This window comes from Aquarana catesbeiana, linkage group LG03 (genome assembly GCF_042186555.1).
Source record: "Aquarana catesbeiana isolate 2022-GZ linkage group LG03, ASM4218655v1, whole genome shotgun sequence".
In the NCBI taxonomy this organism is placed as follows: domain Eukaryota; kingdom Metazoa; phylum Chordata; class Amphibia; order Anura; family Ranidae; genus Aquarana; species Aquarana catesbeiana.
In genome coordinates this window covers 717,145,537-717,170,661 of record NC_133326.1, presented here as the reverse complement: position 1 = coordinate 717,170,661, position 25,125 = coordinate 717,145,537, and the positions used below count along the sequence as shown (strand labels likewise).

At 43.1% G+C, this 25,125-nt stretch overlaps 1 protein-coding gene across 1 annotated transcript in view; it reads right to left on the bottom strand.

Annotated features, from left to right (window-relative positions):
• Positions 1-24,071, bottom strand: part of LOC141134910 (uncharacterized) — a 96,874-nt gene extending 72,803 nt beyond the window's left edge. Inside the window, exons 1-3 of the mRNA XM_073624342.1 lie at positions 23,921-24,071; positions 5,198-5,278; positions 1,061-1,138 (exon numbers count right to left, since the gene is read on the bottom strand). Coding sequence (XP_073480443.1) covers positions 1,061-1,138; positions 5,198-5,278; positions 23,921-23,993 — 232 coding nt within the window. The 5' untranslated portion in view covers positions 23,994-24,071. The remainder of the gene's footprint in view (positions 1-1,060; positions 1,139-5,197; positions 5,279-23,920) is intronic.
• Positions 24,072-25,125: the final 1,054 nt, after the last annotated feature.

Here is a 25,125-nt window from a genome sequence, read left to right as displayed (position 1 = left end):
CAAATACAGCACTTCTTAACCACTTCCTGCCCGGCCTATAGCAGATTGATGGCTGGGAAGTGGTTCTGTTATCCTGACTGGGCCTCATATGATGTCCAGCAGGACAACATGCCGGTGTGCGCCCGGGGGGGGCACGCATCGCGGCACTCCCACCACAGTGCCAATCAGTGCCCACGACAGTGCCAATCAGCGCCCAGCAGTAACACCTGTCAGTAACACATAGTACCTCATCATCAGTGCTGCCCATCAGTGCCACCTGTCAGTGCCAATCAGTACCACCTATCAGTGCCAATCAGTGCCACCTGTCAGTGGCCATCACACCCGCCTGTCAGGGCCTATCACAGCCGCCTGTCAGTGCCCATCAGTGCCACCTGTCAGTGCCCATCCGTGCCGCCTATCAGTGCCCATCAGTGCTGCATATCAGTGCCGCCTATTGGTGCCCATCAGTGCTGCATATCAGTGCCACCTATCAGTGCCCATCAATTCTACATATCAGTGCCTCCTCATCAGTGCCCATCAGTGCCACCTTATCAGTGCCAACTCATCAGTGTCCATCAGTGCTGCCTTATCAGTGCCCATCAGTGCCACCTCATCAGTGCCCATCAGTTCCCATTAGTGCTGCCCCATTAGTGCCCGTCAGTGAAGGGGAAAACAAAATTTTATGACAAAAACTAAGAAAAACGTTTTTTTTTTCAAAAATTTTGGTCTTTTTTAGTTTGTTTATCAAAAAATAAAAACCCCAGAGGTGATCAAATACCACCAAAAGAAAGCTCTATATGTGGGAAGAAAATGATAAAAATTTTGTTTGGGTACAGTGTTACATGACCACGCAATTGTCATTCAAAGTGTGACAGCGCTGAAAGCTGAATATTGTCCTGGGCAGGAAGGGGCCTAAGTGCCTGGTATTGAAGTGGTTAATAGTTGCAAGATTTATAGAGCCAAGACTACAAAATATTTGTGTTAGTAAAAAGTAAATGTCCTAAATGGAGGTTTGTGTCCTCCGATGGAGTAGGACCTTGAATAGGACAAAAGGTTGTACCTTGTTATAGTAACAGCTCACCTTTGGCATTGGCATTCTTCTTCCTCAATAGATCAGGATCACACAAATTGCCGTATGCACCTTCTTCATCACAGTTTCCTGAGGACAAACATAGATGTGAAAGACACAACAAAGGGATCAGGCGCCAAAATGGAAAAACAAGGGCAGGGAATTTCTTCACAAAAAAGTCCATAGCTGCTAGAGAAAATCCTTGGAGGGGGTAGCAAGAATAAACACGTCAAGCAGTCTCTGTGTAAGTGCTTAGAACGTGTGTTGTGCCCCCACACTGTTGATACAATTATTTCAGAAGATATGCAGTGCACAGTTGGGGTAAAAGAACCAGTTCATTGGAGTCCCAATACAGTAAACACAAATTCATTGATCAAGCATTGAAGTCACATCTAAAATTAGACCACACTGGCCTCTGTTGGAAATGTATATATTGTATAAAACACTCCCTATTGGCTGGTTCTGCAGTAGTAAATCATATACCATAGACAGCTGTTGCCCCAGGTCCCATCACAAGATGTGGAGGCTACTTGCCCACTGATGAAAGTGGAATTCCAAAGACTTCAGCTATTGGAATCATAGCCGGTGGGACAGATGGGAAGTATGCCTGGAATATCTAAGTCAGTCAGATCCATGGATATCCAATCCTACTTTGATCAGAGGACTGGGATTTTCCAATGCCGTAAAAGGTGTTGCCTAACCTGCCAATTTATCTCAGGGTAGTTCCAATTTTTCCAACAAGGCTTGGCAAGACCTTTACCATCAAGCAGTTCATAACATGCTCATCTGAATATATGGTGTACATTCAGTGCTGTCCTTGCATTCTTTTGTACATAGGTCACACTATACATACACTGCGAGAACAGGTTTGAGAACATTGGAGGTTTATTAAGGGGGGATGTGATAAGCACAGTGTGCCTCAGCATTTTCTTTTGTGTCACAACAAAGGTTACAGATGTCTATAGGACTTTGCCATTGAGTGCATTTCGGATAGTACCCTAACTGATTACAAAAGGTATTCCCTGTTATGCAAGAGGGAAAACTTTTGGATTTGTAATCTTAAATGGTCTCAATGAAGAATTGGAGAAGCATAGTGTAATATGGTAACCCAAGGTCCCTCCTTCCCATAATGTAATCCAAGGCTGGCTTCTGTTAATTTAACATGATCATTATTATTATTATTTGTATAGTTGGTGTATTAATATGAGTCTATACATGTATTTGAAAATATATTTAGCAATTTCATCAGAAAATATTTTTCTATATGAATTCACAGTGTCTGTAGATATAATATATTTCAGAGAGCCACACCAGAGGTTGGGTAGAGTCGGTGAGAGGCTGCTATGGGTGGTTTAGGGTGGAACGCACACCAGAGTGTCAGGATGTTACCATGACAACGCGTTTTGCGTGTATGTGCTTTCTAAAGTCACGTGACACTCGTGACACTCTAAATGGGCACAGATTAAAAGGGCAAAAAAATGGAAATGGAGGGGAGGAGCAGTGTATAACTCTAAAAAAAAAGCCTCAGGCTTGTTGGCACCACCCTCTTCCTATTGCGACCTTTATTGAACACAAGATTGATAATCTACGTATTCATACTCTAATATGAAAACCATTTAAATTTCTTAAACGAAGGATTACAAAAGATTAATTAAAACCTTTTTAGTAATTGCCAGTGAAATTGGATATATGCACACAAACTGATAAATAAAATTAAAATTAAATAATAAAAGTAAAAATAAAGATATAAGTAAAAAAAAAAATGTATAAAAATTATGAAATATATTATATCTACAGAGACTGTAGATTCATATAGAAAAATATTTTCTGATGACATTGCTAAATATATTTTCAAATACATATATAGACTCATATTAATACACTGACTATACAAAGACTAATAATGATATTGTTAAATTAATAGAAGCCAGCCTTGGATTACATTATGGGATGAACCTTGGGTCATCATATTACACTATGTTTCTCCAATTCTTCATTAAGACCATTGGGCGATAACGTATTAAGCTTAAAGATTCAAAAGGTTTCCCTCTTGCATACTGAACTGTAAGATTGCACGTACAGCATAGAATGTATACCACATATTCACATGAGCACGCTATGAACTGTTTGATGGTAAAGGTCTTGCCATCCTTGTTGGTAAATATAGGAACTACCATGGGAGATAAATAGGCAAGTTAGGAAACCCCTTTTACAGCATTGGAAAATCCCAGTCCTCTGATCAAAGTAGGAATGGATATCCATGGATCTGACTGACCTAGGTATTCCAGGCATACTTCTCAGTGATCCCACTCACAGCGGTGCTTCCAATTGCTGAAGGCTTCGGTATACCACCCCCATCAGCGGGCATGTAGCCTACACATTACTATCTTGTGATGGGACCTGGGACAACAGCTGTCTATGTTATATGATTTACTACTGCAGAACCACCCAGTCAGCAGTGTTTTTATACAATATGGAATTTTCAACAGAGGCCAGTGTGGTCTAATTTTAAATGTGACTCCAATGCTTGATCAAAAAATGTGTGTGTTTTACTGTATTGGGACTCCAGTGAACTGGTTCTTTTACCCCAATTGCGTACTGCATATCTTCTGAACTAATTGTATCAACAGTGTTGGGGCACAGCACTTACACAGAGACTACTTGATGTGAAAGAGCAACTCCTGCCATTGTGTGCAATCAATACATAGACTGTAAGGTTTTAAAACATTGTTTTTCCATGCACAGTATAGAAAAGATAACACAGAAGTGGTCTATCAGTATTTTGTTTAAATATTCTACCAAAAAACAGTGGCCAAAGAGATATGGAAACCCAAGATTTTAACATATCCACTAAATACACCATTAAAAAGGATTATTTTACTCCAAGACCCACAATTAGGGTTTACTTTACCAAGTAAACCAAGAGTTAGACAATATTTATAAGGGCCCCTGGTATTAGGAACAGAATAGCACCAAGTAAGATAACCATAAAAAAAGCGAAAACACAACTAAACCTCTTTATAAACAACAGAAAAGGTGTTTCTCAGAGCAGGAAATATAAATGTCCTACTTGTAAAATTATTAAACATGATCAGAAAGTTTTTGTACCTGGGGCAGTGTATGGATAGAACTGGACCCTATGGTTGTCTTATTGCCATTGTCATCCAATAGTATTGCAGTGGTGTTTGTACAAGTTATCTTGTTACTGGGCTGGAAGCTTCTACGCACCAGAGAATTCCCACAATGTCCATGGTTTGCTATGTAAAACAATGAATATGAGATAGAGGTGCCTCACCACAAGCTAATAGCCCAGATATGATTTTATTCCAATGTAAGGTCAGATAGAAGATCAAATGAGGAAGCCACCTCATTTTGGATGCCCATATTTGCCCCCTTCATCAGATCAAACTAAGAAGCCAACTCATCTTGGATGCCCATCTTTGCCACCTTCATCAGCGCTTAACAATAGCACAACAATGTATATGGACTAAGTTGAGAGAGCACTGTTAGTGGCTTGGCTGCCAAACCAGCTGCTGATGAGCTCTGTGCCTAACACTACACTGGTCCAACTATCACCAACCATGACTCTCGCTCCATAGTCCTTATAACATATGTGAACATAAAATATCCAAAATTGATCCAAAATGTGATGAACAAAGTCCCAAAAAGTATTTCAAATACTCCAATGAAAAGGAAATCCTCCTACCTGAATCATACTGTGACAGTTAAGTATGGATGTACACTCACCAAATGTTGTAGATCCCCCTGCCTTATGACAAGAGGGATCATATAGGGCTTGTGGGGTCTGCCCGATCTCTTCGGGTCTTTTGGCAAATCCTCCTATATCCCCCTCCTCAAGGTAGAGCGTAACTTCAGGATGGGATGTCACCAGCGGTAAAAATAGGAAGAAATTTAGGTATTGGTCTCCATATACCAATAATTGGACCAATAAGAAGCTGTCTTTCATTGGCTTATATGCTCCAGACACATACAGCACTTCTCAATAGTTGAAAGATTTTTAGAGCAAAGACTACAAAATACTGGTGATAGTAAAAGGTAAATATCCTATAAGTTGAGGTGGGTGTCCTCCGATGGAGTAAGACCTGGAGTAGTACAGAAGGTTGTACCCTTTTTGTTCTAAAAGCTTACCTTTGGCTTTTGCACTTTTCTTCTGTCTCTGTAGATTAAGATCAGTCAAATTGATGTATATATCTTTCTCGTCCTCTTTCCCTGGGGACAAATATAGATGTGAAAGAGCAACTCATGACAATGTGTGCAATCAGTATGGTTTACACTGTAATGACTTAAAGAAATGTGTTTCAATGCATAGTATAAAAAAATAAGATAAAAGAGGTCTACCAGTATTTTTGGAAAACTCCACCAAAAACCACTGAGATATGGAACCTAAGACTTGCAAACCATTGAATAAACCCCTTTTGCACCTAAGGGTAAAACAAATCTAAATGCCTAAGCACAATTTTGCAACTTTGACATATGTTAGTAAAACCATACATATCATCACAACTACTTTGTTTCAGTACAAATTGGGCTTTCATTTGGTGGTAAAGGGTAATGGATATTGCCTTATTTTTATTTTTTATTATCAAAGGAAAACTGGCCCAAAAGAGAAAAAAATATGTTTTTTTTTTTTTAATTTAGCTGTATATTTCTTATTACTACTATAACCTAATGTCAGGTCACCTGAAGCCAGGTGACAGATGCACCCTGTTGGGAACAGGAGTTCACCGCTAAGGCAGTGGACCCTATGGCTGACTGCTGCGGATGGAGAGCTGGGTGGTTCAGGAAAGCAGGTCCTCTGGGGCACCAACAAGGATCACACTGGTAGCTAGAGCATGAGATTTCCCAGGGTGTGGAATCTAAGAGCCAGTAGGTGTTCACCAGGGCCCCTGATGGTGGGGATGGACTTCGCTGCAACTGGCTCCAGGTCCCGGCCCCCAGGGTCTCCCAGCTCACGCTCACTGTAGGCTACTGGAGAATAGAGAGGAAGCAGCAGACTGGGACAACATGGGATAGTCAGAAGATAAGCCAAAAGGTTGGGGCAACAAGCAGGCAGGCATAGTCAGAGAACACACCAAAGGTCAGGATATGAAGCAGACAAGGACAGTCAAGAACAAGCCAAGGTCGGTAAACAGAATCAGACATAGAGCACATGGCAAGAAGCACACAGGAAGCCAAACACACAATATGGATCAGCGAGGCTGGCTTGCAGTGCACAGTTTAATATAGTGTTCCCAGTTAGAGGGTGGGGTGGAGCCATGCTTGAGGGAAGATTACTTAAAGTGGATGTAAACCCGAAATTTTTTTTTTTATATATATATATCATACTGTAGAGTAAAAGATTTCCTATTATTTGAGCCCAGTCTTACCACACAGAGTTAATCCATCTCTGAGCAATCCTCTTTTATTGTTCAGTGAGAAAAATCTTGACAAAGTGAGAAAAACTTTGTCAAATACTCCCCCTTGCTGTGAGTGACAGCCTAAGACACATGCAGTATTTTTTAATTCCCTCCCCCACTCCTTTCTTCAGCAGCTCTGCAAGGATTGGCTGTTTCACACCTCAGCATAATTTGGCATGCTGAAGTCATGTGGTTACTTTCCTGTCTTTTCACTGGATGTTAGAGATCATAGCAGAAGTTCAGCAGAAGTTCAGTGTTAGAAATACACTGGGGAGTGTAGAGGTGGGCGGGGAGTCTACTGACATCACAACTCCACCCACCGAGGTCCAGACAACAGACCCGCCCACAGAATATGCAGTTTTTCAGCTCTCATAACAGACAGAGGGGAGACATTTGACAGGTAAAGATACATGCAGGAGGCATCTATATCCTTATAGATAACCCCTATGGCAGGAGTTTAGAAAGGATGACATTGGGTTTACATCCACTTTAAGCAGACAGGTAAACAGGCGGCTGGTCTCTTAAGCTGAACACAGAGGTAAGCAGACAGACATGAACATTACTGCAGATCCATTACACCTACCATCAAGGAGCAACCTAAAATAAATAATCTTGCTCCCAACGATCGCAGCAATACCACATATGTGTATGTTAGCTGTTGTTTGTACCCGTAGTACATCCCAGAAACAATAGTGCACATTTTTTTTTATGCCACCTAAAACACACTGACACTGATACTAATTTTTTTTTTTTTAATCCTGCCAAAAATATACTGACCATGACCTTTGATCCTGACCTTGATCTTTGACCCTGACCTTGACCCAAACACTAACCCTGGCACTGACTTAAACAAAAAAGAGAAAAGAAAACAAGTCCTGTTGAATCAAAAACCAACGGTGAAAAGTAAATTTACAAACCGTAATGGTACTGTTGCTGTAGCCAAACAAACTATAGGTACAAAAGAAAATCCTGGTATTGCTACCAGGGTCAAAAAGCGGCTACTTCCGCAACAGAAAGTCTTAGTCAAGATTTTGATTCTATAAAAGTACAAAAATTTATTAATTCCAGTAAGGGCGCAATTTACATGGATTCATGGTGCGCTGGTAAATATTGAAGCAGCTTCATTCATAGTGCTTTTGAAGGTTTTTTCCAAAATAAAAACCCCCAAAGGGATGATCTTGTAAAACATTTAGGGAAACATGAAAACACACACAACACTACACATAAACTTAAATCAGAAAAGGGCTGGCGACTCGGATGCTCTTGAATAAAAGTCCTTTATTTGATTACATGGGTAAGCTTTGCTTTGATGAAGGCTTCTTAGCCGAAACACGTCAGCTTAGCCTGTACCCGTGTACCCATGTAACCAAATAAAGGACTTTTATTCAAGAGCATCCGAGTCGCCAGCCCTTTTCTGATTCAAGTTTTAGGGCCTGAACGTCCTGGCTAGAGCATTGGTCCACAGTTCATAGATCATCATATTGGCAGTGGAGCTGGAGTATCATTTTGCTTCTCAATACACATAAACAATCAAAAAACCAAACACAGAAAGTCCGGACACCGGCATACCATTCACAGGGAAACTGACATGCGATTAATTCGCATTGATGCAAAAAAATGCATGTAAAAAAGGAATGGAGAAAATTCTCCAATTCAGGGGAAAAAGGTTGTATTTGCAGTTTCACTGTGAATGACCCCCGGGGGATCTCAATCATGATAAGATAACCCTTGAATCAGAAACTTGCAAATAAGTTTGAAAAGTACAAAGTTGTCATCACTGGATGACATGTGGTCAAAACCTGTCGCTAATTTATTGGGATATTGTATCCTTGAGTTGTGGATCATTACACTTTTTGAGTGGTTGCCTTAGCATCATTCCTTTAGACATTGTGTGGTCCCATCTGAAATATTATTAGTCACTTGAGAGTACACTCCAATGTGTTATTCAGATTAAACCTGGAGTCTACAATGAGGTCCCAGCTGGTTGATATATGTCTTATAAAGGGTGTGTGAAGCAAAGTTCCGTGTCCAAGTCGACAGTAAATAGCCTAACAAAGATGCAACGATCATCCAATTGCGGCTTTAGTGCACTGACTGACCGACTTTACTCAAAAATGAATAATTCTAGCAGCCTTCTCATTTAGCAATCGGGATGCTTTTTCAACAGTCTTTTCCAACAGGCACTATCTGATATTTCAAGGGAGAAGGGGCACGTCCATACATTACCACCCTGTTAAATTCAGTAGTCGTTGTGTCCCGTTCGATCCTTGCACGGACTGGGATCCTATCACTTTGATGTCTCCTTGGGCTCAGAAGAGCTCCGCAATGGAAAAAGCCTGTCCTTCAAAGCAAGGTCACTGGGTCCGGCACTCGTCATGCGAGATGTATGGTTCGGGTGGATGCCATGTAAATTGCGCCCTTAGTGAAATTAATAAATTTTTGTACTTTTATAGAATCAAAATCTTGACTAAGACTTTCTGTTGCGGAAGTAGCCACTTTTTGATCCTGGTAGCAATACCAGGATTTTCTTTTGCTGGCAATTACTTAGATCAAGTCTGTTTTTTCTTTATTTTATTTTTTTTTTTACGCACAGTTGTTTGTTTATCTCTCACTGAAAGGAGAGAGAGAGATACAATGTATCTTTGCTCTCCATTCACAGAGAGAGAATTACAAAGGTAAGCTTCACAGTGACTGATCACTGTGATAGCCAATTAGAACCGGGAGTTCCGTGTCCAGATTGTTCGTATGGGACCTGGGGCTCCTGCTAAGTCCTCGGTCTCTGAGCTGGGGGTGCTCTGTCCCAGCACAAAGACAGATATGCATATATACGGCCCCACGGAAAAAAAGTCCAGTCCAGTGAGGCCACATATACTGTATGTGTACTGTTGGCGGGAAGCGCTTAAAGGGGATTATTTTACTTCATGACCCAAAATAAGGTTCTGTTTTACCAAGTTACCCAAGAGGTATACAATAATTATTAGGGTCTCTGGTGTTGGGAACATAATGGAACCATGTATGATAACAGTAAAATAACTAAAACACCACCAAACCTCTTGATAAACAACAGAAAAGGTGTTTCTCAGTGCAGGAAATGTAAAATGATTAAATGTGGTTAGACTGCTTTCATACCTGGGACAGTGGATAGATAGCACTGGACCATAGGTTTGTTGTATTCCGTTACTATCCAATCATGGCTCTGACAGTGCTATGTGCCCTGATTGGGCAAAGCTTTCATTGTTTCAGACAATCAGGGCTTCCAATGCACTGTGTGGCGGCACAGTGCATTGTGGTGATTCGGCGGGGCGAACAAACAGTTAAACACCCCGATAATTAAGTTAACAGTCCAGATACAGTAGTATTCCAATGTATGATCAGATAGAAGATTGAATGAGGAAGCCAACTCTTTTTGGATGCCCATCTTTGCCCCCTTCACCTTTGTTTAAAGTGGTTGTAAACCCTTTATAACCACTTTTGCCTACACGTAAGCCTATAATAAGGCTTACCTGTAGGTACCATGAATTTCTCCTAAACTTGCACAGCTCGTTTGTGTAATTTCTCCAGCTGCTGTGCCGTGACCGGCGGTTCCCGCGCGCATGTACGGGAACTGCTGCAACAGCTTCATTCTAAGGTAAGTATTTCATAATGGGCTAGTTTGTCTTGCAGGGTTTTTTTCCAGAGTTTACGACCACTTTAAAAATAGGACAACTATGTATAAGGACTAAGTTGAGAGAGCACTGTTAGTGGTTTGACTGCCAAACCAGCTGCTGATGAGGTCTGTGTCTAACACTACACTGGTCCAAATACCACCAACTGTGACTCTCCATATACATTGTCTCCTATTTTGAAGCCCTGATGAAAAGGGATGGTGTTGGCCTCCTGAAACACACTGGCTTCCTCATATGATTCTCCATTTGACCTTACATTGGAATAACAAATTATTTGGACTGGTAACTTGTGCTGTGGTTCTTCTACCATCCAGTGTTTTGTAATGTTTTCACAGGAAAATTACCCCATCAAGCCTTTCATAAACTGTTCTAGTTATTACAGATGCAGCATTGACTCTCTCTGAGGTTCCTGGAAAATGATGGGTTCTTCTGCCATTTCCATTGATGACCCACACATAACTGGATCCGAATACACATCACACTAATGCCCCGTACACCCGATCGGACTTTCCGCAAACAAAACCGTGGATTTTTGTTGGAAGGTTGTTGGTTCAAACTTGTTTTGCATACACACGGTCACACAAATGTTGGCCAACAATTACGAATGCGGGAATGTGGTGACGTCCAAATACCAGCAACTGTGACTCTCCATATACATTGTCTCCTATTTTGAAGCCCTGATGAAAAGGGATGGTGTTGGCCTCCTGAAACACACTGGCTTCCTCATATGATTCTCCATTTGACCTTACATTGGAATAACAAATTATTTGGACTGGTAACTTGTGCTGTGGTTCTTCTACCATCCAGTGTTTTGTAATGTTTTCACAGGAAAATTACCCCATCAAGCCTTTCATAAACTGTTCTAGTTATTACAGATGCAGCATTGACTCTCTCAGAGGTTCCTGGAAAATGATGGGTTCTTCTGCCATTTCCATTGATGACCCACACATAACTGGATCCGAATACACATCACGCTAATGCCCCGTACACCCGATCGGACTTTCCGCAAACAAAACAGTGGATTTTTGTTGGAAGGTTGTTGGTTCAAACTTGTTTTGCATACACACGGTCACACAAATGTTGGCCAACAATTACAAACGCGGGAATGTGGTGACGTACAAGACATACGACAAGCCGAGAAAAAGGAAGTTCAATTGCCAGTGCGGCTCCTTCTGCTTGATTCAGAGCATGCGTGAACTTTTGTGCGACTGACTTGTGTACACACGATCGGACTTTCCGACAACAAAGTTTAGTTGGCGGAAAATTTGAGAACCTGCTAGCCAACATTTCTTGGAGGAAAGTCTGACAGTAAATGTTCGATGGAGCATACACACGGTCGGACTTTCCAACAACAAGCTCACATCCAACATTTAACGTTGGAAAATCCGACCGTGTGTACGCGGCATTATAGTGATGAATGGTATTTATTAAAATTGCAATAAGTGCTGAAGAAAGAAAGTGGTTAGGGGGGTTTGACAATAGCAGGGTCAACGCATTTTCAACCAACAAAATATACAGAGACATAGTGAGGTGAATGGAGATTGCATTTGTTCCCATTGGTTACCTAATTAATTGCAAAATCCCTCTTTGCCATAAAAATGAACTTCATCCCATAAAAAACATTTCCACTGCATTTGAGAAGAAGGCTTTAGGGTGCCCAAGAAAGTCCAGCAAGTGCCAGGACCATCCCCTACACTCTCGATTCAGCTGTGGGATTGGGGCACCACCAGTGCAGAGCTTGCTCAGGAATGGCAGCAGGCAGGTGAGAGGGCATCGGCACACACAGTGAGGAGAAGACTTTTGGAGGGTGGCCTGGTGTCAAGAAGGGCTGCAAAGAAGCCACTCCTTTTCAAGAAAAACATCAGGGACAGACTGATATTCTGCAAAAGGTACAGGGATTGGACTGGTGAGGACTGGGGTAAAGTAATTTGATCTGAAGAATCCCCTTTCTAATTGTTTGGGGCATCCGAAAAAAACCTTGTCCGGAGAAGAAAAGGTGAGTGCTACAATCAGTCCTGTGTCATGCCAACAGTAAAGCATCCTAAAACCATTTATGTGTGGGGTTGCTTCTCAGCCAAGGGAATGTGCTCACTCACAATTTTGCTTAACCAGTTCAGATCCGCGCTATAGCCAAATGACGGCAACAGTGTGGATCTACATTGCCGGGACGACATCTATTGACGTCGTCCCCTTTCCTCGTTGTGGAAAGTGCCCAACAGTGCCCACAGTGACATCTATCTAGTGCCATCTGTGCCCACCTGTGCGCATCAGTGCCCACTTGTGCCATCAGTGCATCATTTGTGCCATCAGTGCCCATCTGTGCCATCAGTGCCATCTGTGCCCGTCTGTGCCCATCTGCAATCAGTGCGTATCTGTGCAATCAGTGCGCATCTGTGCCACCTCATCAGTGCCCATCTGTGCCACTTTATCAGTGCCCATCTGTGCCATCTCATCAGTGCCCATCTGTGCCACCTCATTAGTGCCCATCTGTGCCACCTCATCAGTGCCCATCTGTGCAATCAGTGCCCATCTGTGCCGCCTCATCAGTGCCCATTTGTGCCACCTCAACAGTGCCCATCTGTGCCACCTCAACAGTGCACATCTGTGCCGCCTCATCAGTGCACATCTATGCAATCAATTAGTGCACATCTGTGCTGCCTCATCAGTGCCCATCTGTGCCACCTCATCAGTGCCCATCTGTGCTGCCTCATCAGTGCCCATCTGTTCTACCTCATCAGTGCCCATCTGTGCTATGTCATCAGTGCCCATCTGTGCCACCTCACCAGTGCCCATCTGTACCACCTCAAAAGTGCCACATCAGTGCATATCTGTGCCCACCTGTGCCATCTCATTAGTGCACATCTGTGCAATCAATCAGTGCCCATCTGTGCTGCTTCATCAGTGCCCATCTGTGCCACCTCAGTGCCCATCTGTGCCACCTCATCAGTGCCCATCTGTGCCACCTCATCAGTGCCCATCTGTAACCACTTTAAAAGTGCCACATCAGTGCATATCTGTGCCCACCTGTGCCGCCTCAATAGTGCACATTTGTGCAATCAATCAGTGCACATCTGTGCTGCTTCCTCAGTGCCCATCTGTGCTGCCTCAGCGCCCATCTGTGCCACCTCATCAGTGCCCATCTGTGCCGCCTCATCAGTGCACATCTGTGCAATCAGTGCCCATCTGTGCTGCCTCATCAGTGCACATCTGTGCCATCAATCAGTGCACATCAGTGCACATCTGTGCTCATCAGTGCCACCTCATCAGTGCCCATCAGTGCAGGCTTAGCACACACCTGTGCAATCTCATCACCACCAGCAGCCATGTCCAAAAAAAGCTTTTCCGCCGAGGAGGCATACCAAATTTTTTCCACAGTCGACGAGAGCAACGGGGAGCTCTCTTTTTCGAATTCCCTTTCCAATTTGGATTCTGAGTCTAACGTAAATTACGAGCCAGTCCTCAGCAGTGGAACACTAACAGACTTAGAGGAGGAAGAAATTCTGCCTGCCAAATGAAGGCGTTCTGGTGAGGAGGCAGTGTCATCCACCAGCACCGCAGTGCCATCCACCAGCAGCGCAGTGCCATCCACCAGCACTTCAGTACCTCGGCAAGAAAAGCCAAGTACCAGTGGGGTGTCACCTCAGCCCCAAAGGGTTAGGTCCCATGCCAGCCTTCCCTATGCCCTTCAGAACCCCTTGTGGCTTCCTCCTAATTCAGGAGAAGCTAGCGTTCCCTCTTTCACTGCCCAGCCAGGAGTCTAGGTGGACAGAGAGAATTTTACCCCAATTAATTTTTTTGATTCAAATTTTACAGAGGACATGTTGGCGTCCATTGTGGCCCAGTGCAACTTGTATGCACAGCAATTTATTTTGCAAAATCCCACATCATATTATGCCCGTCCCTACGAGTGGAGAGACCTAACAGTGGAGGAGTTCAAGGTTTTTTTGGGCCTCACATTTAATATGGGACTCACCAAAAAAAATGAATTACGTTCCTATTGGTCAACCCACCCCCTCCACCACATGCCACTCTTCTCCGCGGTAATGCCCAGAACCAGGTATCTGATGATAATGAGGTTTCTACATTTCAGTGACAATACCCAGTGGCCTCCCCGAAATGACCCAAACTATGACAGGCTTTACAAAATTCGGACAATATTAAATTATTTTTCTGAAGTATTCCCCCAGCTGTTCACCCCGGACCAACACATATGTGTGGATGAGTCCTGTCATGGAATGTCCCGCACTCCGCTTGAGTGCTTCCGTCAGTATACAGCTTCCTAAGTTCTGGAACACACGTCCAATGGATCTGGCTATAGGAACCCCCAAGAACTAGACAACACCAGTCTTGGAGTACATCAGGACTAACTCTTTATTTGAGATCTCACACACATTTATACAGCAGGCTGACCCAAAGCTAACCTAATTAACATGAGCTAATTTACTAAAACATTTACCCAGACCAGATGACAGACTTGTGGGCACCGAGCTTCACACAGTAGTATAAACACAATAGCTGGAGCTAATTACAATTAACAATACAAACAACAATCTCCCCCCTCCTCAGCCTAGTCATCAACAGTTCGTCTCCTAGCCAGTGCTGGTGGCTAATGTGATTAGCTCACTCAACATAAACACAAGTAGTTGGAGTTGATGACACCAGCATCTCCTCACAGGATGTGTCCCAACAGTATAATTCAGTCTTATCATTCTAATATGGCATATAAAGGGTTCCCAGAGTCTGTGTGTTTTGGGGGGACATGGAGCTGAATCCAAAGTAACACCAACCCCAGGGTCCCCAGGCATACAGCTCACAGAGAGCACCATTCCCCCAAATGCTAGGGCCCATAATCGGTGGGCAAGAGGCTTGCGTTCAGTCCCCTCCAATAGCCTCTGTCCCGGGTGAGTCTGTCACAAGTCCCTTGTTAAATTTAGCGGCAGGCTTAAAATTAAGCAATTTATCCCCAGCAAAAGGGCCCACTATGGGGTGAAGGTGTACAAATTATGTGACCGAGCCACAGGGTACATATATGCCTTCATAGTGTACGAAGGGAAAGACACCCAGCTGCAGCCCCCTAATTGCCCAGACTACTTGGGAACTGTAGTGATAGTTTAGTGATAGTTGTAGTGATAGTGTAGTGATAGCGGGAAATGTGTTTGGGACCTCATATACCCCCTACTGGGGAAAGGCTACCACCTGTATGTAGACAACTTCTACACATCTGCCCCTGTTCCACAACCTTCACCGGAAGAAGATGCCAGCATGTGGCACAGTAAAAAAAGAATCGGAAGGGCTTTCCTCAAAGTCTTGTTAATAATAAGTTGAGAAAAGGAGAAACGGCAAGTCTGCGTAATAAAGAGATTCTGGCAGTGAAGTGGAGGGACAGAAGGGATGTGTATATGTTGTCTTCCATCCACAATAACACCTATGTGGAAATCCCCAGAAGGAATGGCCCCATCCAAAAACCAACATGCATCCATGAATACAATTTGTTTATGGGGGGAGTCGACTTCAACGACCAAATGTTGGAATTATACCTTGCCACAAGACGGACATACTATTGGTACAAAAAAGTAGCACAATAACATATAACATATATTGTACAGAAATACCAATGTTTACAAAGTATAAATGAAGAGAATCAAGAGAGCACAAATGGGTTGGAACGTCCATACATAGTTATTGGTTAGGTACACCTTTAGGTAGTTGTAAGCTCTACGCGTTTCGGGACCTTTATGTCACTCTTCAGGAGAAAGACCTCAAGGGTCACCTATAAATATGAAAAGACCACATTTGAAAAAGGTTCAAAAGAAAAGGTGGGCAAATGTAAAACATGTCCCATCACATATATACATCTGACCCACCAACTTACATACATGTATGCGCAATGGCGACACCGCCAAGAAAGCCAGGTCGGCTCATAGTTAGCCATTTGTTCTCTTAAAGTTCTTATCTCCCGCTTGAGGGGGTTCAGATCGTCCTCCACTAAACTAACTCTCCCCTCGAGGGCGGTGGTCCTTTTTCGCACTTTTTGTAGGTCATGCCTGACAAAGGATAGCGCTTAGCGATAGTTTTAAGCTGGTCAGACAGTTCACCTAAAGAAGTCTTACAGGAGTTAATTGCTTGCAGGACCTCTTTCAATGATGGTGCTCCTTCTGTTAAGGCTCCAGCCCCAGATGTGGACTCTGGGGTATCCTGAATATCCTGGGTATCCTTCCCTGTAGATTTCAGTCCTGTGTAATTTACCTCTGGTGCTGCTATATCTTGCCCTTGGACCTTGGCTTTTCCTTACAGCTGCGGCCCCACCGTGCACCTTAGATTGCGATTGCAGGTTCTGTTGCCCTCCTTTTGTGGGTGTCTGACCTGGGGTATGGGTGAATCTCTCTAATTCGGCTGCTACCTGGTTCCCCTTTACATTTTGTTGTGACTGGGTACTGGAGAGGGCACTGTCCTGTCACGCTGGGTCTTCCCCCCTCTTCCACATCATGGCAATGTGTTATAATAACCCAGCACTACCTCCCAAATTTGGGGCAGGATGGCACTTACACCCAAGAAAGAGGGAGGAAAAGGGGAGACAGAATAATGAGATTGAAAAATGGCACCAAAATAGTGAAAGGGGGACCCCCTTGATTTCTTTTCCCAAATGCACTGAACTGCAGAGAACTGAGAACTGAATGTCCACCGGGTGTCACTAAAGAACAAGCCTAGTCTCCTCTGGTAGGTATATTACAAATGCTGGATCCACCCACTTGTTTTAACTTTGAGGTCTCTCCCCTCAACGACCAGGGGACAGGCTGTGTGAACTCTCCCCCTATTCAGCGTCAGACCATCCGCACAGCACGGAGTTATCCAGGAGAGGGTGGCAGGGGGTACTGGAGGTGCACCAGCGGCTCTCCTCTCTCTCTCTGATCCCCCGACCCCTCAATGAAGACCGGGTTCCCCTAGGCAGAGCAACAGAGCGGTTAGGTCAGGGGTAAGCCATCCCCACGCCACTGCATCAGCTCCAGCTTGCAGGACCTCCTCCGGAGGTGCAGCTGAGCTAGGTCACGCATGTCCGTACCCTAGAGCATCCAGTCATGCCCCCATTTTCCACTTCTTATTAAGTGATTGAACAGTACCGATTGGTATATTCAAGACTTTAAATATCTTTTGATATCCTTTTCCATCTTTATAAAGTTCCATTACCTTGTTATGCAGGTCTTTTGACTGTTCTTTTCTCCTCCCCATGGCTCAGTATCTAGCCTTCTCAGTGTATCAGTGTGAGAGCTAACAAACACAGTGTGGTTCATTTACTAAAACTGGAGAGTGCAAAATCTGGTGCTGCTCTTCACAGAAACCAGTTGGCTTCCAGGTTTAATTGTCAAAGCTTAATTTAAAAAGCTAGAAGTTAGAAGCTGATTGGCTACCATGCACAGCTGCACCAGATTTTGCACTCTCCAGTTTTAGTAAATAAACCCCATTGACTATTTATACACAGACACAGATTGCAGTTTAAAAATCCACAGATTTGGGAAATTAAACTTTAACTGCCATAACCTGTGTGTATCACCTTATGTGTCTGTACCAAGGCCAAACATTCCAGGGGATGGAAACTCTCCATTAGGGCCATTTGGGTGATTTCTGTTAGGATTTATAAAGGAGCCAAACAACTATGTGATAATAAATGGCTTCATATCATCACTATCCTTAAAGAAAAAGACAGTTTTTTGGCATGATCAGTCAGATTTTCAATACCAATGCCAACATTTCACAATTCCTCCCAGGGCATGGAAACTTTTGAGAACAACCTTTATATATCTGCAGAGGGAGTCACAGAGAGAGAGAAAGGAAGAGGAAGAGCAAGAAAAAGTGAGCACTTAAAATAAAAAGAGGTAGTAAAAACAGATGAGAACGTTTTAAGAAAGAATCTGGTGCTGAAAAAAAAAAGCCAAAACTAAAAGAAGTGCAAATAAAGACTCGAACATCGGGCTCGTCCCTACTTACAAATTGCACGTTAAATGGAGAGAATCTACAGTACTCAAAATTGTCCATAAATGATGCGTTTAAAGCCCTTACAGGTCATCATTTTGAAGTTAACAGTGAATTATGGCCCTAGAAAACTTGTTCTCACTTGGGCATGTGTGGAGATACCTTATATATGTGGTGTGATTGTCATTTTTATACGTGTGTGTTCATTTTGTGATGTGTACATTTGCATCCATTTATTCACATATGTTGGGATAGGGGCTTTAAAAAATTTGGGTGTTTATTTACTAATTTATTTATTTAGTTATTTATTATACTTTATTAAACTGTAGTTTTTGAAAAAAATTAAAGTGGTTGTAAAAGCTGTAGGTCTTTTACCTTCATGCATTCTATGCATGAAGATAAAAAACCTGATGTGTCTTGCTCCCCCCACAGCCCCCCTAATGCTTACGTGAGCCCCCTCTCGATTGAATGATGTGCATGGGAGCCTCAGCTGCCCCAGGACTCCCGCTCCTCATTGGCAGAGACAACAGCAGGAGCCATTGGTTCCCACTGCTCTTAATCGCAGCCAGTGAGCCAATGAGGAGAGAGTGGGGGCGGGGCCGAGTCACGGCTCTATGTGTTCTATAAAACGCATAGAGCAGAGCTCAGGAGCGAGCATGCACCAGTGCCCTCATAGCAAGAGGCTTGGTATTGGGGCAATAGTCATGGGGGGAGGACCCAGGAGTGGGAGAAGGCCCAAGAAGACAAGGATTGGGGTTGCTATGTGCACAACCATTAAACAGAGCAGGTAGGAAAACATGTTTGTAATTTATTTAAAAAAAAAGCCAAACCTTTAATACCACTTTAGCTTAAATTTATTGCTATCACAGGAGCTCAAAAGCTTCTAGGTAATTGTTATGGAACCGTTCAGCACCTAGCTTGAGTGCTTCCATCAGTATACCGCTTCCTCCAGTCTGGACATAGGTACCAGATGTTATAGCGGACCATACAAGACTAGCCGACAATAGCTTGTATGAGAACTGGAACTGTTTATTGAAACCTCACACAGAATTTATAGTACACCAGGTCAGGTGAGGCTGATCACATTATCATATGCAAAGGAAACTGTATACAGGAATATAATTAACATGAGCTAATTAAATAGTCACTTAAACCAGCCTAGGTGTCTAGACTGCCCGACACCTACAACCCTGAATACAAAATACTGTATAACACACATTATTACAAGTATAAACACGTACATGAGAGGGCAGACAGAACAATTAACACAATTAACAATGGGAGAGGCATACTTAATAGAATAACACATACAGTATCTCACAAACATTAGTACACCAATCACATTTTTGTAAATATTTTATTCTATATTTTCATGTGACAACACTGAAGCAATGACTCTTTGCTACAATGTAAAGTAGTGAGTGTACAGCTTGTATAACAGTGTAAATTTGCTGTCCCCTCAAAATAACTCAACACACAGCCATTAATGTCTAAACCTCTGGCAACAAAAATGAGTACACCCCTAAGTGAAAATGTCCAAAGTATTAATATTTTGTGTGGCCACCATTATTTTCCAGCACTGCCTTAACTCTCTTGTACATGGAGTTCACCAGAGCTTCACAGGTTGCCACTGGAGTCCTCTTCCACTCCTTCATGACAACATCAGGGAGCTGGTAGATGTTAGAGACCTTGCGCTCCTCCACCTTCCATTTGAGGATGCTCCACAGATGCTCAATAGGGTTTAGGTCTGCAGACATGCTTGACCAGTCCATCACCTTTACCCTCAGCTTCTTTAGCAAGGCAGTGGTCGTCTTGGAGGTATGTTTGGGGTCGTTATCATGTTGGAATACTGCCCTGCGGCCCAGTCTCCAAAGGGAGGGAATCATGCTTCAGTATGTTACAGTACATGTTGCATTCATGGTTCCCTCAATGAACTGTAGCTCCCCAGTGCCAGCAGCACTCATGCAGCCCCAGACCATGACAGTCCCACCACCATGCTTGACTGTAGGCAAGACACAGTTGTCTTTGTACTCCTCATCTGGTTGTCGCCACACACACTTGACACCATCTGAACCAAATTAGTTTATCTTGGTCTCAGCAGACCACAGAACATGGTTTCAGTAATCCATGTCCTTAGGAAAATCAAAAAGTGTAGCGCTATATTATAAGTGTAAACATTTAGTGTAATTCACCCATGTATGGACTTGCAGTCAGTACTGCCAATCAACAAAAAGAAAAAAGGCCTTATCATAGCACCTGTGAGAAAAATAAAAAATCAGAAAAAATTGAACCAAAAAAATAAGTAAGAGTACTTCTTCTAGACTGTGTAGTGGTGCCAAAACAATCCCATAAAAACAAAAAGAACAAACAAATACGTGTATCATTAAACTTTCAATGAGATATAAAGCAAGTCTCTGGGATATTAAACAGTTCATCTAAGCGTAGTCCCAAAGATGATCATAGGACATAAGTGTGGATCACACAGCAATATATATTCATATCCAAAATGCTTCTTCTTATATTCAGCAAGGGGTAAATAAAATGAAATGCCCTTACCAGAAGCGGTGGACTCACAGGCCGTTGGCGGTGAGTCATATAAGCTTTCACCGTTTATACGGTAAGGTTAAAGCTGTTCTTGGTCTGTAATGGAAGGTTCCCACGACTTGCAGTCTTCAGCGATAGGATCGAATCCACCCCGATGGAGGAGCGCCGTAAACTCAGATGGCTGTGGTAGCGTCACACACGACGCTACCACAGCCATCTGAGTTTACTGCGCCAGATTTGTTTTTTGTTCATATGAACTTTGATTTTAAACCTGATTTTTATTGGAATTCTTAACCATAACAATAAAATTCCCTGGTTACCTGGATTTTATGCTATGTGGAAGCCTTTTTTCTTTTTCTCGATCACATACGAGTAAAACCAAGGGAGGGATTATCAGAAGAGGATCCGATTGTGCTATCTGAGGCGCTCCTCCATCGGGGTGGATTCGATCCTATCGCTGAAGACTGCAAGTCGTGGGAACCTTCCATTACAGACCAAGAACAGCTTTAACCTTACCGTATAAACGGTGAAAGCTTATATGACTCATCGCCAACGGCCTGTGAGTCCACCGCTTCTGGTAAGGGCATTTCATTTTATTTACCCCTTGCTGAATATAAGAAGAAGCATTTTGGATATGAATATATATTGCTGTGTGATCCACACTTATGTCCTATGATCATCTTTGGGACTACGCTTAGATGAACTGTTTAATATCCCAGAGACTTGCTTTATATCTCATTGAAAGTTTAATGATACACGTATTTGTTTGTTCTTTTTGTTTTTATGGGATTGTTTTGGCACCACTACACAGTCTAGAAGAAGTACTCTTACTGATTTTTGTGGTTCAATTTTTTCTGATTTTTGATTTTTCTCACAGGTGCTATGATAAGGCCTTTTTTCTTTTTGTTGATTGGCAGTACTGACTGCAAGTCCATACATAGGTGAATTACACTAAATGTTTACACTTATAATATAGCGCTACACTTTTTGATTTTCCTATTTTTATACACAATTAGTCCAATTGGTAGTGTTGGCAGCTTGATATAATTAAGTTGGCGCAGCAGTTTTCTCTTGGTTTATTGTTTAATCCATGTCCTTAGTCTGCTTGTCTTCACCAAACTGTTTGCGGGCTTTCTTGTGCATCATCTTTAGAAGAGGCTTTTTTCTGGGATGACAGCCATGCAGACCAATTTGATGCTGTGTGCGGCGTATGGTTGGAGCACTGACAGGCTGACCCCCCACCCCTTCAACCTCTGCAGCAAAGCTGGCAGCACTCATACGTCTATTTCCCAAAGACAACCTCTAGATATGACACTGAACATGTGCACTCAACTTATTTGACAAGAGAACAAAGGGGTGAACTGCTCCAGGTGGTGTACTGAAGAAAACGCCCTCCTCAAAGTGGAAGCCAGGTGCAGGCTCAGCACGAGCAATATTGAAGAAATGGATTCTGGACAGCCGCACCCACAGCTATGACTAAGCAACAATGAAGTTGTGCAACGTGTCAACTATTTGTCCTGCTTCTGTTGTCACATGAACATTGACTATTCATTACAATAAAGGCTTTTATCGGAGTACTGCTGTCCAGAATCCATTTTTTCAATATCACTCAACTTCTTTGGTCGACCATGGTGAGGCCTGTTCTGAGTGGAACCTGTCCTGTTAAACAGCTGTATGGTCTTGGCCACCGTGCTGCAGCTCAGTTTCAGGGTCTTGGCAATCTTTTTATAGCCTAGGCCATCTTTATGTAGAGCAACAATTCCTTTTTCAGATCCTCAGAGAGTTCTTTGCCATGAGGTGCCATGTTGAACTTCCAATGACCAGTATGTGAGAGTGAGAGCAATAACACCAAATTTAACACACCTGCTCCCCATTCACACCTGATACCTTGTAACATTAACGAATCACATGACATCGGGGAGGGAAAATGGCTAATTGGGCCGAATTTGGACATTTTTACTTGGGGTGTACTCACTTTTGTTGCCAGCGGTTTAGACATTAATGGATGTGTGTTGAGTTATTTTGAGTGAACAGCAAATGTACACGTGTTATAAATATGTGTACAATGTAAATGTATTATACAAGCTGTACACTCACTACTTTACATTGTAGCAGAGTATAATTTCTGCAGTGTTGTCCATGAAAAGATATAATAAAATATTTACAAAACTCTGAGGGGTGTACTCACTTTTTGATTTACTGTAACACCTTAATAAACAGAATTTAGCAGAAGACCACCAGCACCAGGTGGCTTGCTGATTATATTAACATCTGCTATGAGTCCCAGCAGTCTGATAAAGTGGAATTAATTTATCTTCATATATTTCTTAAGGGATATTGTTGATAAATATTACTGTCCCATTTGAAGTAATCCAAACCACGCTCTCAGCGTCCATTAAGTAGTTGTCCATCATTTTATCGGTCACCCTGTGCTCCTAATAGACACATAAGAGGGGCCTAGGGAGCCGGAAAAGGAGTTTTCCAACCTTTCTAAGGTAAGCTGGGTTGCATGAGCCCCCCCGCCCAAAGTGACTTCCGTAATAGCATAGCGAGAGTGACCGATCTCTTTAAGGATATATCAGGGGTCTATAATTATGCATTTGTTTTTTTTTTTTTTTTTTTTGGTATAAGCTGGTATAAAGTGTCATGTACCTGTATGAGGAGCCTGAGACCTGGATGAGTTCCTGGATCAGGTGCGCTGGACCTCTATGGCAGGTGTCAGGAAAGGAGACGCATCCTTTCACTGATCATCAGTTCTGCCCTCTTATGAAGCTGAATAAGCATGATCAGGAGGGCCGGAGATTGACAGTTCTGAACCCTGAAGTGATCAGGAGGGATGGAGATTGACAGTTCCGAACCCAGAAGTAATCAGTAATGAGTGCACCTGGGTTTATTCTTCAGAAGGATGATCAGTGAATAGATGTTCACGCATCTCCTTTCCTGACACCTGTCATAGATGTCCAGGGCACCCAGGAAAGACGAATAAGTCCTGGTCCTGGACACATGGTGAGATGGCTGTCATCTTCCTAACCCTCTTCCCCTTTATTGGTTGTTGTGAGTCTCCTGGCACCTAAATTTGGGAGTGCACCTAAATCTTGCGTGTTAAATTCTGGAAATTTTCTGCAAAATTATCATTGGGCAATTTTAAATCTCATCCCATATTCCCCATAAAACTAAAAAAAATGCTTTTAGATACACCTGAATGTTACTAACTACTAAACACACTGACACATTTCCCATCTCACTTAGTATGTTAAAGTTAAATATTTAAATCCTACCCAGCTCCATCTCCGGACCTTCACTTTTCCTTGTTTTACGCTTAGGGTGAACAGGATTCCCCTTGCTCTGCATTCTCCGTCTTCTGTGACTGCTCTGGTCTTCTGTTCTAAATGTGTGACGAGGAGCTCAAATTCATTTTAAAAGTGACCACAAAAAAGGGGAAGTGTATACATTTTTGCGACTATATACATATACACACAATCTTACAATAAAGCCGTCCCAGTTGGTGATGTCACAAGTGGAGCGGTGCCACCAGGTGACATTGCCAGGTGGCCCCATCCCTTACCTATTTAAGAACTGTCAGATGGCAGAACAGGCAGATGGATAAGCCCCCTGCCAACAGACTCCCACAATCACAGCCCAGGGTTGTTGGGAAAAGGCCCTTGTCCCCCCCACCAAAGGGCCTGGTGTGAATTGGGGGGGACCCCCATGCCATTCTGTTTACCATTTTTGTATTGCCAGAAATGGTATTGTACTGCCAGCAATTTAAATGTAATTTTTTGTTTTTCTTTATAAATGTCAGTCTTACTGCAGCAGGTTCTATACATGGTACAGATGTGCCACTTTACAGGCAGGCTAAGGGGACCCCGCAGGCACTATATTTAAAGGAATTTTTAATTTTATAGGTTCACTTTAACCTGTTGCCGCCTGCCCACCGGCATATGACAGCGGAGCGGTGCGGCTCTTGTTCTGGGCCGCAGTCATATGACAGCGGCCCATTTACACAGGGCATGCGCGCGATCGGGGGCACGCAGCCCTGCACTGTTGGTGGCGGCGTGTCACCAAAACACAGCGCATCACTGACAGGGCTGAACAGCCATTGGGCATGACTGTTTACCATGTGATTGGCCACGATTACTTCACGGCCGATCACAAATGGGTATTCCCTGCTTTAGACCGCGCATGCACGCGATCAGGAGAGCGCGGAGTGGTCATGTCGGTGGCAGCATGTTCCCAAGAACACTGCTCGTCACTAACAAGGATAAACAGCCAATGGCTGGTGGCTGTTTACCACATGATTGGCTGTGATCCATTCACAGCCGATCACTAAATGTAAACATAGACCGGTTACTAGCTGTTACCGGCTCTTCTCTCCTCACACAACGTTTCCAGTGTGAGGAGAGAAGAGCCAGGAGCAGTGAGTTACCGATCTATGTGTGTATTGTAGTGTACTGCACCAACACCACAAAAAAGAGAACCTGTC